Raw genomic sequence first — 13,174 nt, forward strand, 5'->3', positions numbered from 1 at the left:
TTGATGAGTTTCGTTAACTGCAAATCTTCTACCTCTTTCAATTTAAAAAACTACATGAACTACAGTCAAGTTTATTTTGTTCTTGATTTTTACATAGTTTCTATAAATATTGGTTCATTTTCTATTTTGTTTGATTTTGGAGGTCACCCTTCTTATGGCAGGGCAAATGACGTCTGCATTGTGTTTGCAGGAGTGAGGCAATTTGAGACAAGGTGGATTGGCTGGGCAGGTGTGAATGTAACTGATGAAGCTGATCAAGCTGCATTGAGCAAGGCGTTGGAGGAGCAGGTCTGTTGATACTAGAGTGATACTCTTGTCTAAGATGCCTTCTTTTTTTTTCTGTGATTTGCAAGGGATGCCACCAAATTACCACTAATCTCCATTTTTGTTTGGATAAGCTGCAATATTTCCTTTTCCTTTCCAGCAAGACTCGTATTTGATGTACTGTGAAAATGCCTTCTTTCAGTCCATAAAGCCGCAATATTTTCCTTTCCTTTTTAGCAAGACACAAATCTGATGTCCTTCAGTGCGCCTCTCTGCATGTGGTCTGTAACAAAGTTTTAAAATGAACCATTGTTCTCAGCTTTGAAAATGCCCATCACACTGTCCTCTTCCTGTCTGGGTAACCATTTGGTTTATTTTGAACAGCGGAGGGTTTTTTGGTTTTGTTTTTCTTATCACATTGTTTCCTCTTTCTCAATCACATGCAATATTCTCTGCCAACAGCATTGAGGTAAAAGCATGTGGGTTATGGAAACGAACAAACCCTTCCCTTTTTATGTTAGGAGTGAGGACCCTTGTACCAGGACCGCTTGCTCGTGAACCTCGGGTGGGGCATGTAGAGCCTGTTTGGCAGCACGCTTAAATCGTATGATTGAGACTAAAGATAAGCGATGATAGTAGGGAGATAGCATGCTGTTATTTACTGACGTGCTATCTCCCTACTATCTCGATCCAGCAATGAGTATCTCGATCCTCTGCCAACTGTATGGATGAGGTCAATGCCAATTGGGAGTACCTCTGCTGAGGGAGCTTCCATAGCCGCTAAGGTAACTGCCTGGAATAGGGCCTCGGTTGCTACTGGTGGGACACCCAACTCAGCCCGAACAATCTCATGTGGTACTGCTCATTTGCTCCGAATCATGCGGGCAATCATCATAATCAGTGCTCTCTCCATTTGCCTCCATCCCTCATTTGTCCCTCTCTGAGATCTGTGATGTATACTGGCCCCCCAAATCGGAGCTCCGTACAGGAGGGTCGGTGTGACAAGCGCATCAAATAGCCACAATTTGGTGCGTGGCTCCCGAAACTGTATGTGTGCACATTGCCTCTCAAGTGCCCCCAAGGCTGCATGCCCTCGAGCTAATCTAGCTGTTGCTGCCTCCTTTAGGGAGAAACGCGAAAGTAACTCCCAAGTAGACATATGACCTGACGTACTCTACTGGCTCCCCTCGGAAAGTGAACTGAGGCTCCGATCTCATCACCCATGCCTGTGTGGTGTTAAACACCATAACCTTGGTTTTCCCAAGGTTCATTGTCAGATCTCTATCCACACAGAAAGCATGTAATGCATCCAGGTGTCTCTGTAATCCCTCCGGAGAGTCTGAGATTAGAACAATATCATCAGCATATAACAAGATGGGTATCAACACCTGCCAGGCATGCCCCTGGTCCTCCCAATCTGTCTACATAATCAGAGACCACATCAATGTACAGTCCAAAGAGGGTGGGCGATAGCGGGCATCCCTGCTTCACCCCTATCGTGTTGGTCACCCTATCAGATAGTCCGCTTGGAGCTCAGACTCTGCCTGTCTCACAGACTCATACAAAGCATATATCCCCCACTGCATATCCTTGGGTACCTCAATGTCATGCAATTTGTGCATAAGCCTGGCACGTGGTACGGTATCGAAGGCTTTGTGGAAGTCCACAAAGCAACAGTATATCCTTCTCTTCTGTGCCTTGCCCTCTTCGATAAGTGCCCAAAGTGTCAGTATGTGATCCTCAAAGGTAGTAAATCCTCTCCTGAAGCCAGCCTGTCCATGTGCTTGATGACCATGCCTCTCTGCCCACCATCGGCTGAGCTCTGACTCCAATATAGAGCCATATAGTTTGGCCAAGTAATGACCAATCATGATCGTCCTGTAGTTGCCTGGTACCATGGGGTCCCCACTCTTAAAGAGTGGTACAATGATATGCTTTGTCCAACTTGTCAGGAAACCCTCACAAATGGCACGATTAAACACATGTACGATGAGCGGAGCCAAAGTGTCTCGTGCATATGAGAAGTGCTCTCCAACTAGCCCGTCATGATCCTGTGCCTTTCCATTATGTAACGTGCCTATCGCATCTAGCACCATCCGGATAGTAAAAAAGGTGCTGCTAGCCGGTCTAGCTCCCAGTGGAGGGGGGGTGGGGGGCTGTCCTGGTGCATCATATAGCTCTCTAGCATAAGTATGCCATGCCTCAGGTGCAATAATTGGAGTACCAGGCTGTCTCTCCTATAACATCTTCCATGCCCTCTTGCTGTCCTTCCCCAGGAAGAGTTGGTAGATCTCCTCCTCAAGCTTAGCCAGATAGGCTCATTTCTTCCTCTGCACAAGGCGCCGAAAGATCATCCTGGCTTGTCTATGCGTGTGAGACCCAATGGCAATCTCACGCTGTAGCTGTGCTTGTGTCTAACGACACTCATCATCATACCAACTGTTCTGTGGGGCAGTGCTACGGGGGTGGGTGGAAGGGATCATAGTGCAGGGAAACGCATATGAGGCGGATGCATGTAGTACACTTGCCAATCCTCTCGTGATCTCGTCCAGAGGGCTATGTGGGTCTAAAGCAAACAAGCCATCAGATACTGCATCTCGGTAAACCCCAGTTGTCTCACGTGTAAACTGATATCTCGGGTACCTAGGTAGATGAGTGGCTGGCCCATCTCTCGGGGATCTACCTGCTAGTGTGAAACTCAGGTATGCGTGATTGGCTGCTATGCCAATGGGCCTACTGGAAATCGTGAAACCCCGCACATCAGGTATCAATGAAGGAGATCCCATCAAGTAGTCCACTGTGCTCGCTTGCCCTTTAGAGTTCCAGTGTGTGAGAGCATCTGATCCTTGCTATCTCCATAAGCCATTGTATATGACCAACCCATGTGCACTCCCGAGTGTGAGAAAATGCCATAATCTGTAATCTCCCCCTCATCCTGTGCTGATCTCTGCAACCCTACATCCTCTGCCGTGATCTCCCGGTACATAGCCTCTTGAGTATCATACAGCTCTGTCTCCTCTGTGCCTGTACGTGCATTAAAGTCTCCCAATAGTAATATGTCTCCCATGTTGGCAAACCTCATGATATCATCATATAGTGTTATATAGGGCGACTTTGCTGATGCTGCAAACCTGGAGTGGGCTGGGGGAAAGTAGCATACGGCCACATATAGCTCGCGGAGCCCCTCTCTGCATATTCGGACCCACATGTACCTCGCATCTGCATCTCTATGTACCACATGTATTTTGTCACGAAGCTCCTCCCTGTAAAGTATTGCCACTCCTCCAGATCCTCTGGTACCGCCCACTGTGCGTGGCTGAGGGTGGAAAACTGATTCCCATCTATAACCCCGTACGTCAGGAAGCCTCTTGTTTGTGCATTGATGGGTCTCCGTATACATAGCAATATCACTGTGTGTGAAAGTATCCTCAAAGTATCCTGCATCTGTTCCAAGGGTTCCGTTGCAATTCCACACCGTGAATCGCAAGGTCTCATAGGCTGCGCACCGTCAAGCGGGCCTCCTCTCCGTAATGACGACTCGGCCATCTCTGTATACCACCCATTTCCCCTCTTTCCTTGCCTCAAGCACGCGCGGCACGTGTTCCTTCCGGCGTGCTATCTGTGCCGGTGTAAGGTCCTCATCCAAATAAATCTTTTCCCCCTTAAGGGCCATCCTTTTGGAGAGGAAGGCCTTCTTCTTCTCCAAGTCACCAAAAACCTGATGATCAATATCTTCGCCCTGGTTTCATCTCTGCCTACTCGCCATGCTCCAGTAATGGGTAGTAGAGAGAGAGAGAGAGAGAGAGAGAGAGAGAGAGAGAGAGAGAGAGAGAGAGAGAGAGAAAGTTATATTAACGTCCACGGGAGGCCGAATCCGACCTATGGGACAGATCAGGTACATCCATTTACATTCCACTCTGGGTATCGATGCCAAAGAGGCATAAAACTGAAAAAAAATAACTCAAAATGAACTCTTAAGACTCTTAAGAGTTTAAATTACAATGGGTTCTATTGCATCTAGTTCGAAATTGAGGTTCAAAATAAAAATAGCTATATTTCATCCATGGATGGATTTGCTCTTGAGGGGGGTGGGGTACGGAATTCTTTAATGATTGCTTGTCCTCCTCTGTATATTGTCCATTTGCCATTCTTTCTTGCTTCTTTAACTTTATTCAGCTCTGCCGATCTGTTCTTGAGTTGTAGAGAGAGAGAGAGAGAGAGAGAGAGAGAGAGAGAGAGAGAGAGATTAACGTCTGCAAAAGGCCAAAATTGGCGTATGAGACAAACAAGTAGTACAATGATGTTTCTCCAGTCATCAAGAGGAAAATGCGGAGTGAGAATAAAATGTACAAGTATGACAACACGACCATAGGGGGGACTCAATGGTGGTGTACAAACGAGAGGGTGTGGATGGAGTACTAGGGCTACTAATGCATCTCTATATGCTGAAGGGGTGATACGAGTATGAATGTTATCTACTCCTAACTCCATCCAGTCCCATGGTCTGGGTACAATATGTCATACATCTGATCTGAGGATGCCGTAAATGTCTGGAACATGCGTCCTGGATTAGAGCGAAAATGTGCCAGCTGCTCCTGGACCTCCTGCTGGTGTCGAGACTGGATGGCCACGATCTCTCTGTGGTGTAGCCGTGGTGTCTGGTAGCCGGCTAGTTTGGGTCGTCGCCTAGCTCGAATCTCCTCCGCTCGCTGTGATGTCACTCCCAATGTGTGTGGCTGGGCTACTGGTGCCAATCTCTGGAAGAAGTCAGTCAACTGGGACTGTCTTCCTTCGCTATGATGTGCGGGTGTCTGAAGTAAGATCTCCCTGTGTCTCTGTAGTGCTAGTAGTAGTCTGCCTAGTTGTCTCTGGTCCGATCTTGCCCAGATCTGTCTAAGTGATGTGGTCCCTCTAAAAACCTCAGGATAGCATGCCCTGATCTCTTGCAAAGCATCACACTGGCAAACAAAATGCTCCTCTGTCTCTACCCCCGTCTGGCATAATCTGCAAATGCGCTCTGCTCGAGGGATGCGTGTTGCACTCCCAGTCTCGATCTCTAGTTGGTGTGATGAGACCCTTAGTCGCCCAATGGCTACTCTGGCTCCATGTGATAAGTGGACCTCCAAGGATCGTGGTCGCTGGATGAAGCCGTCTATGGAGGTCTCAAGAAGTGGTCTCTGTAGTAGAGCATCTTCGTCGGGAGTGGCTGACTGGGAGATAGCCAAGTCTCCTGTATGTGGCCCTGCCAAATGTCATGTCTCATGACTCTGTTCCTCTCTGTCTGAGAGAGGCGTCTGTGCGGTGCAGCTAGGTCATACTGTAAGGGTGGTAATCTGTCAATATCAATCTTGTGTGATGATATCCACTGTACCACCTGGGAGTACCATGACCAGGTATGTCCCTCCTCAGCAAGCTGTCTGGATGCCTCAAAAGCAGCTCGGGAGCTCCCGCATCCTGTGTATAAAAGATATAGTCTGGAACATGGCCTCTACTAACATAGGTGGCACAGCAAACTCCGCTCGAAGGATATCATGTGGTACTGAAGGTTTTCTGCGGATCATCCGTGAGAGCATCAAAATCTGAGGGCGCTCTATCTGTGTCCATGAGGATGTAGCCAAACCTGGTGCCCATACTGCTGCTGCATACATCAATGCTGGAGTAACTAGTGTATCAAATAGCCACCCCTTAGTACGGGGCTCCTGGAAGTGTGCCTGGTGACACTAGCGTTCCAAAATTGCTAGTGTTGCATACCCTCGTGTCACTCTGTCTCTGGCTGCCTGTGCCATAGAGAATCTCCTTGATGAGCTGGTAAATGTGACCCCAAGGTATACATATGAGCCCACCACCTCTACCTGTCCCCGGGCTAGTGTAAGCATAGTCTGGCATCTGACTGCTGCTGATGTATGAAAGACCATAACCTTGGTTTTCCCAAGGTTCACTGTGAGTCTTGGCTCTGCACAGAAAGTATCCAGGGCCTGTAGATGCCTTTGTAGCCCTGTTTGAGTATCCGACACAAGAATGATATCATCAGCATATAATAGAATGTGTACAGTGGTACCTGAGATGTCAATCCCAGAGCCTCCTCCGTGTATGATGTAGTCTGCTACCTCGTCGATGTATAAGCCAAAGAGTGTCGGGGAGAGAGGGCAACCCTGCTTCACACCAATGGTGCTGGCAATCATATCTGATAGTCCCCCTGGGCATCTAACTCGTCCAAACACTTGCTCATATAATCTGTAAATCCCCCACATCATGTCGGGGGGTATGCCCAGTGTTTGTAAGCGGTGGAAGAGGCGCTCTCTCGGGACTGTGTCGAAGGCTTTGCAGAAGTCCACAAAACAGCAATAGAGTCTCGGTCTCCATGCCCGCGTTTGGTCAATCAGGCATCTCAGGGTGAAAATGTGATCAATAGTAGAGAAGGCTCGCCGAAAACCTGGTCAGCCAGGGGCACGCCGAAAACCTGGCTGACCAAGGGCACGAAGCCCCTCCCTCTCAGCGTGTGTGCTCAATTCTTCCTCCAGGATAGCCCCATAGAGTTTGGCCAAGGTATGACCAATCATGATAGTCTTGTAATTACCGGGGTCCAACATGTCCCCAGCTTTGTGGATCGGTACAATAGTGTGCATCGTCCAGTCAGCCGGGAAACCTTCTGCCAGGGCCTTGTTAAAGAGGTAAGCAATAAAAGGAGAGAGTGTGTCAGCTGCATAAATGAAATGCTCACCCTGTAAGCCGGTGTGATCCTCAGCTCTCCCATGTTGGAATCTATGTATAGCTTGAGATACCATATCGGTAGTAAAGAAAACCGATGAGGTCGGTGGAGTCTCGGTGGGGCGAGGGATGAGTGGCTGGTGCGGAACATCTTCTGCATAACTCTGCCAGCGTTGAGGATTAGTAATCGGGGTGGGGGGGCGTGGCTCTCTTAGTCGTCGCCAAGCAGTGGTTGCATCTTTGCTCATGAGCATGTGGTAGATGTCCTAGTATTGAGTCTCCTCATATGTGCGTCGCTTACGGCGTGTAAGAGACCGCATTTGTCCACTGGCTTGCTGCTGTGTTATTTCCCCTTTCGCTATCTGGGCTCGGAGATGTCGATGAAGCTCTGCACTCATTATCATACCATCTATTCTGGGGCATGTCCCCGGATCTAGGTGGCTTCCCTGTCTGGAGATGGTGTGGAAAGCTGTGGCTAGCTGCTGTGTGCAGTATGTGTGAAAGTTGGGCCGTCAGTACATCAATGGGTGCTGTAGGGTCCATACCAAAGAGGCCATCATGTACTTTTGAATCATAAACGTCTGCAAGCTCCCGAGTAAAGTGGAAGATCGTACGAGATGCCTGAGTGGTCGGGGGTGGCAGATCAAGAGAGCTCTTAAGAGAAAAAGCCAAATAAGTATGGTCCGCACCAATGGGGCATGTAGGGATAGTGAAAGAGTCTATCAGGTCTGTGCTCTCCCGCGAGCCCAATATGTAGTCCACAGTGCTGCTGCCTCCTGATGATGGGAAACATGTGAGTCTTCCCGATTCTGGCCATTGTGACATCCGGTTATAAATAACGAGATGGTGTCTAGCTCCCAGGTCCAGAAGGGGTAGTACAAGCATGCTATGCAGATCTATGTCTAACTCCATCCAGTGCCATAAGAGGGATATAAGATATCATACATCGCCGATGCTGAGGCTGTGAGTGGCGTGAACATGTACCCTGAGTCTGAATGAAAGCGAGCTAGCATCTCCTGTGTCCCCATCTGGTGTCTCATCCGGATAGCTGCTATCTCTCGGTGACGGAGTCGGGGTGCTCTGTGTCCAGTCTTCCAAAAGACCGAACTCGGCCTATGAGACAAATCAGTGTACGTGTGTGGGGTATCCTCTGTCATCCCAACAAAATGAAAAAGTACTGAACTAAAAAGCTGAATCTGGGTGTGCAATAAGTACAATGAGTGGGGGAGGGGATGGAGCTCTACTACTGGGAGAATGCAAAGCTATATGCATGGAGTATACAATCATGATATGCAACCTAGCTAGCTCCATCCTGTACCATACTGGGGGTATAAAATGGTATACATCAAGGAAGGGGGTGTGCACAGCTCCCTGAAGAACATGCCTGGGTCTGCTTTGAAGCGAGCCAGTCGCTCCGCACCCTCTCTGTGAAACTGAGGTCTGATCTTTGTCATCTCTCTCTGGTATAGGTGTGGTGTCCGAAAGCCAGGTGTCCTCTATCTCCTGCGGGCTCTGAGTGTCTCTGCTCTCTAGAGAGAGATTAAGCGTCTACTAAAGACCCAATAGGCCTATGAAACCAAAGTGGTACAATAATGTCCATGGCATATGTCATCATGGAATGGAAAATAAAACAGAATGAAAACATAAATATAGCTATCTCACTGGGGTGATACAAAACTGTCTATGAAAGACCCGAACGGTCTATGAGACCAAAAAGTTTTGCACTGATGTCAAGACAACATAAAAAAAGTAAAAAACTAGCTGCCGAAAGGATAGACAAGGTCAATGTACTACATAGACCATGTGTTTACTATAAAGTAGACAGAAGAAGATGTAAGCCCAGCGGCGCGTGCCGTGACAGACTCAACCATGTGTCGAAGAGAAAAAGATATAGAAAGAGAGAGGGGAGAGAGAAAAGGGGATGGGGATCTTGCACAGTACACCACATTGAGCGGGGAACAGGCCCCGCCCCCTTTCAGGAATTTACTCAGGAACAATCCACGGGCATGCTGGCCAGGATCAATACAATCAATGAATACAAAACAAACAAGTATGCCGATGTAGGATATCCAAGTTGATGTCGATGTCGATGTCGACGCACCAGATCTCTAATGTCGAGCACACCACGGGGATGACCCACAAGTATCTCTCACCGGGCTAGTACCAGATCCAATATCCAAATCCAATGGATCCCAAGTCCAATGAATGCAAATCCAAGTCCAAGTCCAAGTCCAAGTCCAAATCCAAATCCAAGTCCAAGTCCGGATGCAAGTCCAAGTCCAAATCCAAGCTCCATGTCTAAGCTCTGTGTTCCATGTTCATGTCCAAGCTCTATGCCCAAGTTCTTCATGTCTCTGCTCAAGTTCAAGCTTCCATGTCCAAGCCTCATGTTCCATGTCCAAGCTCTATGCCCAAGCTTCATGTCCAAGCTCTAAATCCACTCGCTCATCCCATGAATAATCTCCACAACTCCTATAGGCTTGTCGATGATGAAAACCCTAGAAAAGCCCTTTCTAGCAAGAAAACTGATATAAAACCCGTTTTAATGGTTTTCGGGTGATAAAAACCTCAAAAAAGCAGATTTTAGGGATTTTGGAATTTTTAGGATTTTTGAAATTTCTGTCCGTACAGGCCCTTCTAGCTCTATTTCACATGCTGAAACCCATGCCCGGACACCAGACAGGTGGAAGAAGACATGGAGACAGGGTCCATAAGGTTTGACTAAGAAAAAGCATGATTCTTTGTCAGAAAGCAAAAAAGCAAAAAGTCAAATAGGGTTGACCGCGAGCCAAGGGCACCATTTTTTTATTTTTTATTTGCAGAAAGGAGACTTCTATAAAGTATGAAAATTTTTTACGAAATGGAGATTTCACACCAAGCAAGGTGGAGATCTCAACCAATCAGGAGCCCTGTGCTGCCAATAGGGTCCTGAATGAGAGGACGTGAAAAAGATACCAATGTCCCACTCTCTCATAAACTGGCGGCGCTTCCTCTCCACAGCCCTTGAAGATCCATGGATTCTGGCTCTGGTAGCCATAATAGAGTGAATAATATCACTCCAAATCCTGCAAAGACACTGAGAAACAAGAACGGGAGTTCCCTCAATGGCTTTAGTGCATCTAGCCTTCCAGGTATTCCAGGTTGAGATGCTAGCAATAATCTCCCAAGAGTTGTCTAACCTCTGTGTCGTAGGGACAGTGTGAAAGTGGCAAATCCTGAAGACAACACTGCCGAGCAACTCCTTGCCTAACCATAATGGCCAAGCTCCTGTCAGTCCCCTCGAATCTCAGCTGAGGCCCAGACTGTGTCAACCAAATGATAGAACCAAAAGAAATGATAGCATCCCTCTTAATCCTACCAAAGAGGTGTGCAATCGCAGACCAAACCCTCTGTGCTTCCCTGCATTCCCATAAACAATGGTAAACTGACTCCGAAACTCCTGCACATCTAGGGCATGCTGGGCAAGCACTAGTAACAGACCTCCACTGATTGGTGGCTAGACCACCATGAAGAGAAACCCAGATAAAGGAAGAAATCTGTGGCTTCCTATAAGAATGCCACAATCTCCGCCAAAATACCCTTTGAATGTCAGTTGAAATGCCGTAAGATTCCCAATGGGGTCTAAGAGTAGGGACACTCTGAATGTGTCCCAAGATAAGATGTCTGGCATTCTGCACCGTAAAACTGAAAAAAGGCATGTGTTTCAAAGGGTTACAAGCATCCTTCCACTCCCACTCACCAGGGTTCCAATGCAAATGTTTGATAGGCATAGTCACAGGGCACGGAGGGGACGGACCCTTGGAACGGGGGGACACTCTCCCGGGAACACTGTGGGACGGGGACGGACGGACGTCCCCAGCTGGGCGTCCCTCACAAGGGACGGCGTTCCGGGGACGGATCCAGGAGGGGACGGCTGCATGGGAACGCCTGCAGGTTACTGTTTGGGCAATGGTCACATTTTTGACCTTTTTTTTTGGCCATTTGGGAGGGGCTGTTCATGGGCCTTTAGCCTTGGCCCATAGGCCTTGAGCCTGTGAGGCTTTGGGCCTTGGCCTCTCTCTTGCCTCCCTCCCTATAAGAAGACACACACACACACACACACACACACACACTCCCTCTCACACTTCAAGCTTTAGCTTCTTACACACACACACTCTCTCTCTCTCTCTCTCTCTCATGACCTTGTGAAAGTGGAACAGCACAAGTGTGGGCATGGTGGTTGGTGAGCAAGATAAATATTACATGATTCATATTTGGGGTGCCCGGACAAATGGTATGATGTGTGGACATCCTCAAATGTGAAGGAGGACCAAGGACTTTAATATTTTTAATGTTTTAACCTTGGGTGGCCCCTAGGCATAAGTGACCCTTAGTAAGTTTGATAAACTTTAGAAAGGGGCCACTAGGATATTTTTGGGGAAAAGGGGCAACTACACTTTGGGAGTTACACGTCTCTCTCTTCTCTCTCTCTCTTGCTTTTGGAGGAATCGTGGAAGCTAGCTGCGTTGAGGAGAGTGGCTGTTGGTTTTGCTGCGTACAGAACAGGCCGTGCAGACCACGTGGCTGTAGGCCGTACAGAGCTGGTGGCTGCAGGCCGTACAGAGCAGGCTGACAAGGAGAACCCTGTCTAGCAGGTACAGGCGGCGGAAACGTACAGACAGTACTGTACGGACAGAGCAGGTGGCTGCAGTTCCGTACAGCTAGTGTAGGCGGCGGCTGCTGTACGACAGCAGGTACAGGCTGTTGCACACCGATTGGTTCAGGCGGTGCGTGATGCAAAAGGTCTACAGAGACGCGGTATAATAAGTTACCAATGCCCAAGAGAACTCCTTAGGAGAGATAGGCTTTGATGGATGCTCGGAAATGTTTTTACTATACAGAGGAGGGACATGTCTCTTTTAATTGTCCCAAGCGTAAGTCCCAAAAGAACTCTGACACTAAAGGGGAGTCCAAGTCTAAGAAACCAAAACCTTCTACAGGGTTAGTTCCTGATCTTGTTGGGGAACAACCAGGTGGTGAAGAGAGTGAGTTGTGCATGGGGCAAAGTGAGAGATCAAAATGCCTTGATTTTCTTTGACACAGGTGCTAGAGCCAACTTTATTTCACCAGATTTGGCTGGCCGATTGGGGATTCGTGCAGAGGAGATGGGGCCTTTGTATGAGGCTAATATGGCTTGTCCTGGGTATGAAGAACCCGTCACTCCTATTATTGGGAAGCTCAGGCTTCATGTGCAGGGTTATGTGGACAGCGAGGAGTTTTTCATCATGCCACTTGATGGATGTGATGTTTTGTTGGGTATGCCATGGTGCCATAGAGTATATGCGGTGGTGGATACATACAACAAGAAGATTATTTTGACTCATAGAGGGAAAGAGATGTTTTGGATGTAAAGCTTAAAGGGGAATCTGTTTCTATTGTATTAGCTTCGGCAATTTCATCAGTAATGAAAAAGCATCTTTTCGTGTACTTGATTTTTGTAAAGGATGCAAAAGATGATGAGTCTAAATCTAATTTGTCTATGTTAGATAAAGGCAGGAGTGATTTCTTGCGTGAGTTCCACAATTGTTTTTCCGAGTCATTGCCAGGAGAACTTCCTCCGGAAAGGCCAGAAGATCATGCTATTGATCTAATTCCGGGTAGTACTCCACCAAATAGACCGCCGTACCGTGTTAGTGCAGCCCAACAAGAAGAAATTATGAGTCAGGTACAAGAGTTGTTGAATAAAGGGTTGATACAGCCTAGCTCATCACCCTTTTGCTCACCTGTACTCTTAGTGCAAAAGAAAGATGGTTCTTGGTGCACGTGTATTGATTACAGGGCGCTAAACAAGAATACCATCAAGAATCGATTCTCTATTCCGAGGATCGATGACATTTTGGACCGCTTATAGGGCTCAACAGTCTTTAGTCGGATAGACTTGAAAAGCGGGTATCATCAGATACGTATTAGACCCGAGGATGTGCATAAGACAGCATTTCGAACCACTTTTGGGTTATATGAGTTCTTGGTTATGCCCTTTGGTTTGACAAATGCACCTGCCACATTTAACAGAATGATGGACAGGATTTTCCGGCCCCATAGAGCGTTTGCGGGCACATTCTTTGATGATATGATTGTTTATTCACACACTGAGGAGGAGCATAGGAGGCATTTGGCCATTGTGTTTGAAGAACTCTGGAAGCATAGGCCGGTCATTAATGGC

The 13,174-nt window shown here is 47.7% G+C and overlaps 1 protein-coding gene across 5 annotated transcripts in view; it reads left to right on the forward strand.

The window, feature by feature from the left end:
* Positions 1-13,174, forward strand: part of LOC147619643 (alpha,alpha-trehalose-phosphate synthase [UDP-forming] 1-like) — a 192,538-nt gene that overhangs the window by 28,359 nt on the left and 151,005 nt on the right. For all 5 annotated transcript variants that reach the window (XM_086773322.1, XM_086773321.1, XM_086773320.1 and 2 more), the window contains exon 2: positions 191-288. In XM_086773322.1, the coding sequence (XP_086629448.1) occupies positions 191-288 (98 nt within the window). The remainder of the gene's footprint in view (positions 1-190; positions 289-13,174) is intronic.

Source organism: Cibotium barometz, chromosome 33 (genome assembly GCF_041138505.1).
Source record: "Cibotium barometz isolate CiBa-2024 chromosome 33, ASM4113850v1, whole genome shotgun sequence".
NCBI classification, from domain to species: Eukaryota; Viridiplantae; Streptophyta; class Polypodiopsida; order Cyatheales; family Cibotiaceae; genus Cibotium; species Cibotium barometz.